The sequence below is a fragment of the Drosophila navojoa genome, chromosome X (genome assembly GCF_054131105.1).
Source record: "Drosophila navojoa isolate 15081-1374.11 chromosome X, UAZ_NAV_1.0, whole genome shotgun sequence".
Taxonomy (NCBI): domain Eukaryota; kingdom Metazoa; phylum Arthropoda; class Insecta; order Diptera; family Drosophilidae; genus Drosophila; species Drosophila navojoa.
Genome location: NC_142895.1, coordinates 13,995,995 through 14,010,641, shown reverse-complemented (window position 1 = coordinate 14,010,641; position 14,647 = coordinate 13,995,995). Strand labels below are relative to the sequence as shown.

Genomic DNA, 14,647 nt, shown 5'->3' with positions numbered 1-14,647 from the left:
TAAGTGCACATGTGTACATGTGTCACGTTCGCATGCGTCTGGCTCGCTGTCGGCGTCTGCATGCGTGCACGTACGCACATGTCGCATGGCACAGGCTGGCCACCTGTCTGCCCCCTACCCCCCTCTCTCTCTCACTCTCTCTCTCTCTACCCACTGACAGCTGGCAGAAAATGTTGTCCCTAGTTATTAAAATGAATTGCATCAAGTCTGGCAGCTCTAGAAATACGATTTGAATGCAACAGCTCCGCCCAGTCACTGTCTGCATGAGGACTGATTGGGCGGGTCAATAGGGCAATAGGGCAATTCATTTAAATAAATATACACACACATGCATACAATTGAGGGGGGTTGCGAGTAGGTGTCAAATTGCATTACAATCGATAGTGGCAGCAGTCGATAATTTGGCCTATCGATATTCATGAATACATTATTCATGAATAAATTATGAAAAAATGAAAGAAAGCCAAAATGGTAATTTCATGCCGAAAATATGTGTATAAAAATCATTAATAAAAATAAAATATTATTAAAAATACCTGAAAAAATATAATTGAAAAATAATAAAATAAAAACTTTTTTTTTAAAGATATTTTACTGTATAATTTTGGATAGCATTTCAACAAAAAACTTTAGGAGGAAGGGTGGGGACTTGTGGATGTGTGTGTGTGTGTGTGTGTGTGTGTGTGTGTGTGTGTATGTGTGGTTATGTGTATATGTATTATAGCAAAACGTGAAATTCTATAAAATACACATGAATCTTTGCTTAATTTTTGGAGAAGATATAATTATATTATTGATTTTCGATAAGACTTGTTATCGATAACAGCTATAGCTTTTTTGAAACAAAATCTATATGCGAGTGGTTTATAAAAATATCAAGTCTCTAGCTCTTATATCTCCCGAGATCGACGCTCAATCCGCTCAGCTCAGCTCAGCTCGTATTTTGTTTATCACCTTCTGGTTTCTGAACTCAGGTGTACATTTTTTGTTTAGCTTGAAACCTAACTCTAAGCTGATTTAAATATGCATACAAAAATGTGATGCTGTAAATTTCTTAAAGCTAATGGAACGCTTAATAATGGGAAAAAGAGTTTGGGCATAGGAAAATTGTTTTCCGTGAAATGGAGTATCTATTAATCTGTCAGAGCACGAGGCAATGGGAGAAGAGGAAGAAGAGGACTGCGTGCTGTCTGGCAGCAGGTAGCAGACGCAGCAGGCGAACGGATGAGGACGACGACAGACGAACAGCGATAGGCCGGGAAGGCAGTCAGTCAGTCAATCGAACAATCAATCATTCGGAATGACAGCTACATCGACTTAAGTCAAAGGAAATGCGTGCAGGCAGCCGGGCCAAGGCTAGCTCCTTCTCTCTCTCTCTCTCTCTCTCTCGTTTTGCCGTACTTTTTTTGTTGGGCTGTGCGCACACATGCATACATTGATTTATAAGCCCGGGCCGCCAAAAATTGAATGTTATTGCTTGAATGGCCGCAATTTACTAAAAAGCCTCGCCACGCCCCACGGCCCCTCCAAGCGCCCCGACCCCTTATCACTACGTTAAGCAAGCTCGCCGTGCTGACCGTTATTTATGTGCACGTTTATTTATTAGATGGCCCCCAGACACTTGATAAAATTAAACGCAAATGGAGGGCAATTTTGCATTTTGACAGGAATCGGGAGTGCGGCGAGGACACTTACCAGAAAGTAGACGGCGAACGGCATTACGACTACGGCGACCAGCAGATCAGCAATGGCCAATGATACTATAAAATAATTCGTAACTGTCTGCAGCGATCGCTCCCGGCAGACGGAGAGGATGACGAGAATGTTGCCGAAGAGCGTCAGGATCGGAAACAGGATCAGGATGAGCGCCCAATAATTGTGGTCCACTGCAAGAGAAGAGAGAAACAATTATTAGAATACGTTAGCAAGCAGCAACAGACGGGGCGTGCTAATGTTATGCAAACGTATGCGGCCCACGGCTCCATGTGGGGGCCGCAAATGTATTCCGCACACTCGAGCGAGCTGTGAGGGCATGATGCCTGCTGTGTACCGTATAACGGGTAAAGAGCAGAGCCCAAGGGCTGAGAGAGTGCTAGAAGGCAAAACGAATTTACAAACACTTTTTCTGTTGTTGTGCAAATCGAAATCTATCGATTTTTATTTTCGATATTAAAGTCTGAAGGCAAAGCTGAAATTCAACTTCATTTGACTTCATGTTGAAACAGTTCAAAGTATTCTGAGCTGAGAGATATTAGAGAGATGTATGGATGTATTAGCATGTTATGCTGGCATAGAGAAGCGAGGATTATTATCGATAATAATCGATAGTAATGGACAGCAAAAGTTCTTGAGCTCATTCAACAGGCAGCTTATCCATTTATACAAATGCTTCTTGCTCCATTGAATTGGATGGAATGGAGGGTATTTCTGTCTAGGTTCTTTAATCTCATGAAGATCTTCAAAGAATATAAAGACTTGGTAGATGGACTGTCTATATATACGCAGGCCAAGTGTCTACAGAGTAGAGCCTCAGATGGAGCAGGCTCAATGATTGCCAGCCAGCTATCGAGCTTTAGCTATCGATTGCTAAGTCCAATCGGACTACGTTCATCTCTATCGCAAGTATTCCTCTAGTACTCACCGATTCGCAGTTCATGGCACGATTCCGTTGTCAGATTCAGCGTTGCATTCGTGCAATTGGTGCGATAGTTCTCAAAGTACAGGCTGGTCAGGTTCTGGTCGAGGAGGCCCGTACTGGCCGTACTGGTCGCGCCGACGACCGTTGTGCCCGAAACCGTGCTGCCATTGTAGTTGGGAAAGTAATCGTTAAAGTTCTCGAGCAGCAGCATGAAGGAGCTGCCGCCGTTGCTGGCGCCAGCACCGCCATCGCCGCCGACACTGCGCTCTCCGGCAACGCCACCCGCAGCACCGGCTGCCTGGGCGCCAGCGCCACTCAGCCAGACGGCGTTCGCATCGTAGCCGGAGGCGACTGTCGTCCGATTTGTTAGCGTTGTCGCTGTGCGCCGCAGGAGCTCGCTGGTGGCATCCACTTCCGCGTCCAGGCTGCCGCCACCGAAGCCGCTCAGCACGCCGTAGTCCGCCTCGCCGTCGGCGACATTCTCGAGCGCGCTCTCCTCGGCGCTGTCGATGAGCGCGATATCCTGCGCATCCTGCGCCGACTCCCCATTCAGCTGCTGCTCCACAAAATTACGCAGCGCATAGATTCCGCCCGCCTCGTCCTCGCCATTGCCTTCGAGATGGCTGCCTCTACTGCTGCTGCCGCCGCTGCTGCCGCCGCTGCTCGCGCTGCTGCTGCTGTTGGCATTGCTGAGGCTGGACAGCGTGCTGTTCTGTACATCGGCCATGTCCAGGGTCAGCCAGCTGAGGGACTCGTTGAAGCTGCTGCTGACACTGCTGCCGGTGGGGCTCGACGATGTCAGCTCGCTGCTCAGGCTGAGATTGTTGCCGCCGGCGGCGGCGGCGCCCAGCAGCCACTCGCTGATGTCATCAATCAGCGCATAGCCGGCGTCCTCGGCCGCCTGCGTCTCGTCCAGGGCGCTGGCCACCTCGTCGTACAGGGAGAGATAGCTGCTGGGCGTCGAGGTGCTGCCGATGCCCATGCCCATGTCCAGGCTCTCGTTGTCGCTCCCACTCCCACTCAATATCCCCAGCCCATCCGGCTCGTCGCGAGGCTCCGCCTCTGCCACGCCTTCCACATTCAATTCGGTCGTGCGATTGTGCACATGGCCAAGCAACTTGCCCGCCAGCGATGTTGTTGTTGTTATTGTTTTTGTTGTTGCTGTAGCTGTTGTTGTTGCTGTCGCTGTCGCTCTGGCAACTGTTGCTCGCACGGTTGTTGCTGCCGCAGCAGCTGCCGCTGTCGCTGCCGGCAGAACCACAGCGACGCCGGCTGCTGAGGCAAGGGCAGCCATCATGCCGCTGCTGGCCACGCCTCGACCGCTCGCTCTGTCGCCCTAGTGGGGCTCACCTAGAAGCGTAGAGCACGCCGCACGCTGCACGCCAACGCAAGGCTTCCGCTGCATGTTTGCCACATTCTGCAAATGCGAAAAGGGAAATATAAGTGAAGCAATTAACATTAGAGTAATGTAGACTACTACTATTAGTATAAGCATAATGTAATATTAATATAAGATATATTAACATAAAGACTATAATTATATATAGAAATATTTATGTATTTATTTATTTAAGCAAGTTTTGAAAGTCATCTTCATTTACGAACCGTGTGACTCAAAGTCTTATGCTCAGCACATCTCTCAAATAACCGTTGACCGTTTCGCTATGTCTGTAAATATGTACGTACATAAGCACAGACGTTAGTGCCTCTTACTCACTCACACTCTGCGAAATGACTCAGAGCGAACAGCCGATTTCAACGGCTCTTGCGATCGGCTCGTTACCGTTTTGTTGTTGTTCGCTTCCCCTCTAGTTATTCGCCTTCTGCTTGGTTGAGTGAAATGAAGCAAAAAGTCTTTTGTCTATGCATTGGTATGTGAGCGGTTGTTGTCTTCGCTAACTGTGTGTGGATTTGCAAGTGAACGTGAGTGGAGAGCGTTTACATTGCTTTTTGAGTTACATGCGAGCAAATGTGAACATTAATCGTACATATCTCTCCACAAATAGCGTTCGTTGAGCGAGCCTCATCGCTTGAATAGTTCAACCACAGTTAACATAGACGAAAAGAACTGAACTCTTTAGCTCCACGATTGAGTGTGGAGAGCGTGTGTCTTTTAACAGTGTCCTGCTCAGAGTGAAAGAGAGTGAATATGATATTCTCACTCAATTTCACGAACAGCACGTCAACGATGGTCAACTGTTATATGGGAGCAATGATGCTCATATACTTATTTTATATATCTACCTACATGTGCATGTATGTGTGTGATGCATATGTATGTATAGTCTTAGTAAATATATATAACTCCCACCATCTCAGCTTGCTCATTTAGCGTGTAAACTTGAGTTTTATAATATTAATTACACACACATATAACAGTAGCACATATAACACATGCATACATACACACTTGCATGTATTCATATATCCACCTGCTTAAATACCCCGCATCGCCATACAAGGGCTTCGTTTATTTAATAAACAACTAAAATTAATTGTAAAATGTGTAATTGGTTTACAGAAAAACAAAAAAGAAAATCAAAAGAGAAGACGAATAACAAGAGAATGCGAAAGAGGAGGGGAGAGGGGAGAAAGGTTATTGTTATTGCGCTTGATTGATCGATTGCTGTGGGCGATTTACTTTAAATATTAATAATATTGGCAGGAAGCAACGTGGGCACAGCTGGAGGCGCCTCCTGCTGCGTTGCACGCATGTTTAATTGCAATTGCATTTAAATCGCAGCGCACTGCGAGCGAGACAGCGAAAGAGAAAGAGAGAGAGAGAGAGGTGGAGAGAGAGAGAAGGACAGGTGGAGTGAGTGAGCGAGAGAGTTCGCTTTATTTAATGCTGCCTTTTGCGCCAATGCAATTATCTATCCATCTCTGTAGTTGGCCGGCCCCCGCACGTTTAATTACCCTTTAATCAATTTATTGCCAATTATTCTACAAAAAGCGCCGAACGAAAATTGTATAATTTAATTAAGTTAGCAAAAGGTTTTTATGTGTCGCGGCCCAGCCATTCGAGCCAACTGAACTAACTGTCTTGGCTGCTTTCAACTCGGCTGAGGCATGGATGGAAGCGGAAGAAGAGGAAGAAGAAGAAGAAGATGAGAAGCAGGAAGATGAAGGGTGCCCTGGCTACGTCCATTTGTCCTCCCCGCACCCAGCTCTCTCTCTCTCTCTCTCTCTCTCTCTCCCTTCTCCCCTCCACAGAGCGCCACACACACTTTACAATTTGCGCTTTTGTATTTGCCAATTGGCGCTGATTAAAGCCTGCTTAGGCGTTGGCCCATAATTAAGAGCTGGCTCATTGTGCTCTAATCAGGCCGAGAGCATCGAGTGAGCACCTAATGGCAACGTGTTTCCCATTTCGTCCAGCCAGCTGCTGCTCTAGCCCGAGCAGCAGCCACGCCCACACCCATCCCCCAGCCCTAGTGCAGCGAGTCTCAGCACTCGAAAGCAAATGAGCCGCAGTCGATTGTCCGCTGATTTCGCAGATAATTCGGAGTGATATAAATTAGCACTAACCACTGAGGGCCCCTTGGAACTGGAAGAATGGAAGAAGCAGCTGGCATTGGAAATATAATGGAAAATTGTTGAAAGAATTGCCCAAGATTTCAATTGATGGAGTTTGCTTATGCATGTGTGTGTGTGTGTACTATAGTATAGTAAATCGGGAAAATAAATTAAGAAAATAATCTAATTTCAGCACATTTTATTTTAATAGAGTGATGGAGGAAAAGAGAGGACTGAGAAAATTTCTCATATTTCTATCTCTCTCTCTCTCTCTCTCTGTCGCTCTCTCTCTATCTCTCTATCTCTCTCTCAATTTGTCTCTGTCTATCTCTCTCTCTCTCACCCTCTCTCTCTCTCTCTCTGTCTCTCACCTCCATCTCCTCTCTCACTGTCTCTATCTTTCACTTTCCTCTCCCATTTCATCTCTTTCTCTCACTCTCTACATCACTCCCTCTCTCCTTTCCATCGATCTTTTTTTCGCACAACTAATATGCCCTTCTGTTCGCTTTCCACAGAGTATTTTTATATAGTTGATAACATACTAAGAACCTAGAAAAATAATAGACTATCTATTTGCTTTGTTGACATTCATTTCCATCAAAAATAGCTTTTGATTTTCTTCCTTGTTTTTCCTTTTTGAAGTAGAATATTTTTTCATTTCCAATTATTGAACGACGCACAGAATGTTTGCACGGCTTGGAACGGAATCTAATACAAAAGTAATACATGCACATGTATGTATATACATGTATGTATGTATGTGTGTACATTTATCTATACATATATGTATATCTAGTTAATTCCAGAGCATCCGCGTGTCAGAATGTCTAGTCAAATGGGCGCATAATACGATCGTAAACGTGTCGAGATGTGCGTGCCGCCGTCTCCTGCTCGGGCGTGGAGTGCTTTTATTTGTGTCTTGTTGCGACTCACATGCAGATGCCGCAAGATAGTGCAGATGCCGTGTTGTGGCTGCCACAGAGACGTGCCACTCAAAATCCGTGCCAGCTGCCAGCTGCCAGTAGCCGGGGCCGTTGGCCATGGCCAGCATGGGAGCCAGCGGCAGGGCCTGGTTCAAATAAAGAAATGAGCAAATTGTTGGCTCTAATGAAATTTTGGCGCAATACGCAAAAGCGAGCGACGAAGAAGAAGAAGAAGAGCTAGAGCAAATCACAAGTGGCCCAAGGAAAGGCCAAAGCGAGAGCCAACAGACCCAATACAGAGCTGCACTTGACTCTGTGTGTGTGTGTGCGTGTGTATGTGTGTGTGTGAGTGTTTTGGTTGCCTTTTTCATTAATTACTACAGCAAATGGCCATTAGAAGTAGAAGAAGACGAATAAGCAGTAACAGTCAAAGCAGAAGACGAAGAAGGAGCAGATGAAGACGTAGATGAAGATGAAGATGAAGAGAAGGCAACAATGCCAAGAGCTCGAACACACAATTCCCAGCCGAGCTGAAGTCGTGTAATTAATTTCACTTTCGCTTGAGCGATGATTTTGAATATGCGACGGCCGCACGCAATCCATGCGAAAATCGAAAAATACTGCGGATAACCCGTGGCTCGGCCTATGCGCCCGGGGCTAACCCACGGCCCCTGGGCGTGGCATGGCCATGGCCAAACAACAAAGAGCAAGAGTGTCATTTCCTGTCGCTGGCACCCCATTCAAATGGCCCAGACCATCGACATTTCCATCCCCATCCGCATCCCCATCCCCATCCACATCCGCATCCACATCCGCAGCTCGACATGCGACCACATAATTTAGACTTGTTTGTTGCTGGCCCGGCATTGTTTTTGTCTCCCCGCCATACTAATCAGCATTGTAGGCATACTAATGACATTATTATTATGGCTGCTGCTGCTGCTGCTGCTCCTGCTGCTCCTGCTTCTGCTGCTGCTGCTGCTGCTGCTGCTGCTGCTCGGCACTCGCCCAGCCAATTGCCAAATCATATGGGCATAGACCACTCGCCTAATACTTTAGCACTTGCCCGAGCTCGCCTGGCCTGGCCTGGCCTGGACTGAGCTGCTTATTGAGTTCTAGTTGCTGGCTAAACAACTGCGAGGAGGTTGTTATAAAGGAATGTATACATATATGAAGATGTATATACCAAGATATAGCTACTTAGTTATAGTTAATTAGATACATTTGCCAGCTGAATAGTTTTCTATCATCCCTAACTCGTGGCACTTTTGACACTTTCCATCCGAAAGAAAACTTTCCTAGGCTATCCCTACTTCAAGTAGCTCAATTCAAAGGTTTCATATCAGTCATCAGTCATCATTCATAGGCGATTTCATTATAGATATAGATTTCGGTAGAAATAGATTAGATATTTACAAGCCAAAGGAATCTCTCTGTTGCTTACCATCCACAGTCTAAGGAAATTTTCTTTGCTCTTACGAAACTCAATCAAATAATTTGATATAATTCACACATATACGACTTTTCATTATTTATATATATATATATATATACTATAGATCTTGTTGAATTATAGAATTTTTTACATGGATATTACTACCATTAACATTTATATTACTACCATTCCTTAGTTCAAGACTAAAGAAGTCATTCAAGGAACTCAAAGTATTTCATAGAAGTTCCATGAGACTCAACATCAAATCTGTGTGTTTTCCTTCAGCTGAAGTAACTCAACGCCCGTCCCGTTCAAGCAGAGATTAAAGAGAATTTCTAAGTAGTTGATAAGGAAATCATTCAGGGAAATCTTTCGTGGAACTCAATCAAAGGTTTTCATATCACTCATATGTGACTTTACATCAGCTATTTTGCTCTGTAAGCCCTCTCTCTCTCTCTCTCTCTCTCTGTGTCTCTTCCTCTCTCTCTCTCTCCCTCTCTCTCTCTCTCCCTCTGTCTCTTAGGCAAAACTAATTGCTTGAGACTTTGCTTCCAACAACTTTTCGACACTCGAGAGTCGCTAGAGTATGACATTGCAGCAATCGCAATGTCGCGGTTCATTTACAACATGCTCGAAGTGGAGGCCAGGCCAGATGAGCTGTCAGGGAACGGGAGTAGAATAGCTCACACACACACACACACACTCACACTCTTCCTCTTCTCTGCCAGCCACAATAACCACGACACTCAATAAATCAGCAAGTGTAATTATTTTCGACGCCATTGGCGGCGCTCAGAGCACGCGACTTAGCACACACACACCAGCACACACACAGCAGCACACACGTATAAAGTAAGCCGTAACAATTGAGCCAAAGTTTGTCAGCAAAGAGCAGGAAATGTTTGCAGCTGCCTCACGTGTGGCCCACGGCTCAAGGTTGCCAAAGGGAGAGTCTGGCCCGCTGGCCCCGGCTGCCGTCGTAAATTCCACTGCCACTGCCATTGCCAGGGCCCCATGGCATTTGTTAGCAATTAATTTGTTATATTTTCTTTTTTTTTTTTTTTGCCAGCTTTTTGTTGCTGCTTTTTGCTGCACTGCGTCGCTTCACAATTTTATGTATTTATTTATGATGACGTCGCGACGTGCGGAATTTCGTGGCACGATTACAGTATTTGGCTCAAATTGAGTTGACGCCAGCGCCCACACACACACACACGCACACATTGGCCTGCTCCTGCCTGATAGGGTTGCTGCGATAAGCAAATTGGTTTCCGATTTAGTTAGCGCGTGCATGCGACTGGGACACATTTAGCCCTGAAGGCGCAACCGAGCTGTCCCGAGTTTGGCTAGGCCACTCCGCATGTGTGTGCGTGTGCGTGTGTGTGAGCAGCAGCTGCCGCTAAATAAATTTTATGATGGGGATGCTGCTGCGGCCCTGATCCCGACCCACAACATATGCTCGTTAGCCATGCGACGTCCGCCAAAACGCAATCAACACTGGGCCAAGCCATTTGACAGTGGCAAAAGTTTGAAGCGCCCATCTCAAAAACACCTGACAACTGTCAATAAACAGAAGCCGCACGGGACGGAACGGTGCGACTCTGGCGGCGGACAGGTGGGCAGCCATCGAGTCGAGTCAAGTCGAGTCGAGACGCACGTCCGACTGTCCACCATTGACAAGGGGCCAACATATTATTATTACTGTTGTTGTTGCCATTGTTACTAGTGTTGCTATTGTTGTTGTTCTTGTTGTTGTTGCTGCTGTGAGTCAGCATGACATTTGGTTATTTTGGTTTCTATTAGCCACAAGTCCCAGGCGTCTTGCGTGCCAGCAATTGAAATTTATGTATTAAGTTTCGGCTAACATGGCGTATGAGTAATGCGACCAATGCGACAGCTCGCACTGCGATCAGCTCGCTCTCACACTCATTCGCTCTCTCGCTCTCCCTCTCTCTGTATTCCATTGTTATCTACGCTTCGCTCACCTCACTTAAATTAAATTTACGATGAGCCTGAGCAACGGCTCGTTGGTCTAGGGGTATGATTCTCGCTTCGGGTGCGAGAGGTCCCGGGTTCAACTCCCGGACGAGCCCAATGAGAGAGGAGCGGCGACGCGCCTCTTCCTCTTTTTTTACTCTTTTATTTTTTATTTATTTTTATTTTTTTCTGTTCGCTATTGCCATTCGGTCCTGGCGGGTGGCGAGCAAACGGATGCGCGACTAGCGCAGAATATATTTTTGTATATGGCGCAAAAACCGCTTATCGCTTCAAGTCTACTCAAGCGTCAACGGAGCGATTCATTCGAGAATTTCTTATGCTTCAATGAACCAGAAGTGTTGTCGTCGTCGTCGTCCACATTGATGTTATATATACATATACACACATATAAATATATATACTATATGTATATATATTAATATATGCCCTATATACATTGTGGCTTATAAAAATACATATATGCAGACGGTAAGCCATGTCTGTCTGTATACATATAGATATATATATTTATGTATTTGCGTGTGCTTTACGGCATTTAGCCCCACCCATCGTCGCCTTTATGCCTCACCCCTTTAGCATTTTTCAATCTTTATTTGCTTGAGCTATTGTCGCGCTTTCTGTTGTTCGCGCTTTCGCTGAACAAAGCCAAATCGCACGCTCAATTTTCCACGCCGTCTGCAGCAGCAGCTGAAAGCTCTAAGAACAAGTCAAGCTTAAACACATTTCAGCCAAGCCTTTCTCACTGATCGTTAAAGTCTTGCCATTTCACTCTAACTCATGTGGCTGTCCTGCTCTAATCTATGCCAAAAGCCGCATGCGGCGATCGGCGAGCAAGATAAGCAATTGGCAAATGGGTTGAATTTTTCGCAAAAAATTGGAGAGATAAGCCATAAGATAAGCAGAGTATATATGGATATAGACTGTAGTCGAGTATAGATTGTAGCTGTATATAGAGAAATTGTATATGATGGCATTTTAATAGTATATATGAGGATAGGCAGAGTATGCAGATGTAAAGAAATGGTATATATATATATGTATGTATAAATATAATATAAATAGTATATAAATATATTTATATGGAGAAATAATATATATGTATACATACCTAAAAAAACAATAAATAAGTAAACAAAAATATATCTTTAATATATAAATATGTGTATATACTATATACCTAAAAAAAATATATTTAAAAAAATAAAAAAGTAAATAAATAAATGTATATATACCTAAAAAAAATTAATAAATAAATAAAAATATTTTTAATATATAATTATGTGTATATACTATATACCTAAAAAAAAATAAATTAAAAAAAAAAAAATAAGAAAGTAAATAAATAAATATATATATACCTAAAAAAAAAATAAATAAATAAAAATATTTTTAATATATAAATATGTGTATATAGTGTATATACTATATACCTAAAAAAAATATATTAAAAAAATAAATAAAAAAGTAAATAAATAAATTTATATATACCTTAAAAAAAAAAATTATTAAAAATTTGTTTAATATATAAATATGTGTATATACTATATACCTAAACAAAAATATTTCAAAAAATAAAAAAGTAAATAAATAAATTTATATATACCTAAAAAAAAAAAATTATTAAATATATAAATATATAATTATGTGTATATACTATATACCTAAAAAAAATATATTTAAAAAATAAAAAGTAAATAAATAAATTTATATATACCTAAAAAAAATAAATAAATAAAAATTTTTTTAATATATAAATATGTGTATATACTATATTCCTAAAAAAAATATATAAAAAAAATAAAAAAGTAAATAAATAAATGTATATATACAAAAAAAAAAAAAAAAAAAATAAATAAATAAATAAATACAACAAGAATATTTTTAATATATAAATATGTGTATATGCTATATGCCTAAAAAAAAATTAAATAAAAAAAACTGAAAGAATTTTGTTTTTTATATGTTTATATATGAATAAAGTTTGAAATGTAATAATAGTTCTTATATGTCTCTGAGACTTTACAGTGTTTTTAATTAGTCACGAATAAAAGTTGGCTTAAGTCTTTGATGTATCCCCAAAGCCAGAATGACAATGAATTGCTGAAGGAACCCAGATTAAAGAGATAAACAAGATGCAAATGCTTGCTGAGAGAACTTGAAGTGTTGGCTAGTTTTAACCCAAGCCAAGTGAGGCGAAGAGATCACAGCAACACCAACAACAACAACAACAAACAAACAAACAAGCAAATAAGTAAACAAATAAATAAATAAATAAATAAATAGGCAAATAGAAATATATATCATTTCTTATTGGCTGGACAGCACTTTAAAGGCAACGACTTATTGCGGCTGGAGCACAATGGGCTGCACGGCGCTGGCCCTTAAAGCTCATAATTTATTCAAGCAAAACATTTTGCATCACAAAAGGGTGCAGCCAGCCACCGCTGACCACGCAAATGAGCAACGTGAGCGAAGGGGAGAAGGGGAGAGGGAGATGGAGAGAGTGAGCGTGGCCAGAGAGGGGTGCAGAGCGCAGCGAGTGGAAAGACGCTGCGGAATTATGCAGCAGCAGCAGCGCTGCCTCGGCACAAAGAAAGTGGCAGAAAATGAGCAGCGAACGGCGAAATTGGCAAACAAAGGCCAACACGATTGACGTGGCAGCTCGGAGCGGGCGAGGGGCGGAGAGGGTCGGAGAGGGTCGGAGAGGGGTGCATGGTTTTAACGGGCTGGCGAAAAGGTCACAATTGCCGGACAATGGACATGCGGCGGGTTAGCCTTTGCCGGGATTGGCTTCAACAGCAGCAGCAGGAGCAGGAGTAGGAGCATGAGCAGGAGTAGGACTAGCAGCCGCAGCAAAGAACTAAGCCGAGCGTAGCCCTGCTAAGGGCTAAGCCCTGCTCTAAGAGAATATTTTGTTTTGTTTTCAGTTTCAGTTTTGTGTTCTGCTCCTTTTTTTTTTTTTGTTTTTTGTAGTCGTTGGAGCACGCTGCTCGGATCGAGCCATCTAATCAATGCTGCCGCCATTTTGCAGTGTGCCAAGGTGCCACGCCCAGTGCGCCTCTGCCAGTGCCAGTGCCTGTGCCAGTGCCAGTGCCTTGGCAGACAATGGAAAATATCTTTCATTAACTAATTAGCTTACTTTTTCATCTAGCTGCCGCAGTCCGCCCCGTGCTCGGCGCGGCTGTTGCGCTTTTGTTTAGCATCGTCCCACGCCAAAGCCTCCAGCCACAACACCAGCACACACACACACACACACACACACACACAGAAAGAGTGGGGGAGAGGACAGCAGCTGAAAGGATAACGTGTAAAATACATCTACTAATACAGTTTCTGCTCTGCCGCTGCCTTTACTTTTGCTCTTCCTTGTCTTTGTTATTTTACGCTTTACAATTCTTTTGGGCATGGCAGCCAAATTTGTTCAGCAAACGTTGGCCCAGCCGAGTCCTGCGCCGTCTGTCGCCGTCCTCTGTCGTTGCCCTTGGTTCGTTCGCTTTGATTAAAGTGAAAATAAATGAGGGTCCTAGACAGCTGGTGTTGCATGGCGTGTACCCTTAAGCCCAGCCCAGCCCAGCCCAGCCCCGCCCACCTTCAGCATTCGCCTTTTTCAGCCGCTGGCTGCTCCTGCTCCTGCTCCGGCTGCTGCCTCCTGCTTCTTGTGGCGCCAACAGCAGCGAGTGGGCAACTTCATTAGATGCCACTAAAAATACATGCGCCCAGGGCAAACTCCCAGCCTCCCCCCCCCCCCCCTCCCCCCCCTCAGCGTTCACCCATCCTGCCAATGTCCTGTGCACCTATGTCTGCTTTAGTGTTCAGCCTACAATTAAATGTACCGCTATGATGCCGACGTTACGTCGCTGCTCCACAGTTTCGTGCACGGCATCGGCATCGGCATCGCTGGCCGAGTAATCAGACGCAAATTAGTCGAAAGGTGCGGGATCTACCCCATCCCCCCTCCCCTTCGCCCATCCAGCCGACCTGAGATAACGGCCGGTAAGAGTCTTATCGCACAATAGATGGCATGGAGCCATCCATTCTCTGGTCTCACTCGCCCCATTCAATTAAGCCCTTCACAAATTCATCTCCAATATGATTTGCATGGCGAGCCGAGACACTTTATCAACGTTGAGTCTAAGT

At 44.0% G+C, this 14,647-nt stretch overlaps 1 protein-coding gene and 1 non-coding gene across 7 annotated transcripts in view; one reads left to right on the top strand and one right to left on the bottom strand.

Annotated features, from left to right (window-relative positions):
* Positions 1-14,647, bottom strand: part of Dop2R (dopamine D2-like receptor) — an 86,056-nt gene that overhangs the window by 32,313 nt on the left and 39,096 nt on the right. For all 6 annotated transcript variants that reach the window (XM_089263907.1, XM_089263910.1, XM_089263911.1 and 3 more), the window contains 2 exons: positions 2,642-4,055; positions 1,696-1,886 (listed from right to left, as the gene is read on the bottom strand). In XM_089263907.1, coding sequence (XP_089120033.1) covers positions 1,696-1,886; positions 2,642-3,935 — 1,485 coding nt within the window. In that variant the 5' untranslated portion in view covers positions 3,936-4,055. The remainder of the gene's footprint in view (positions 1-1,695; positions 1,887-2,641; positions 4,056-14,647) is intronic.
* Positions 10,534-10,605, top strand: TRNAP-CGG (transfer RNA proline (anticodon CGG)). Its single transcript has one exon. It is a non-coding gene; the product is annotated as a tRNA-Pro (tRNA).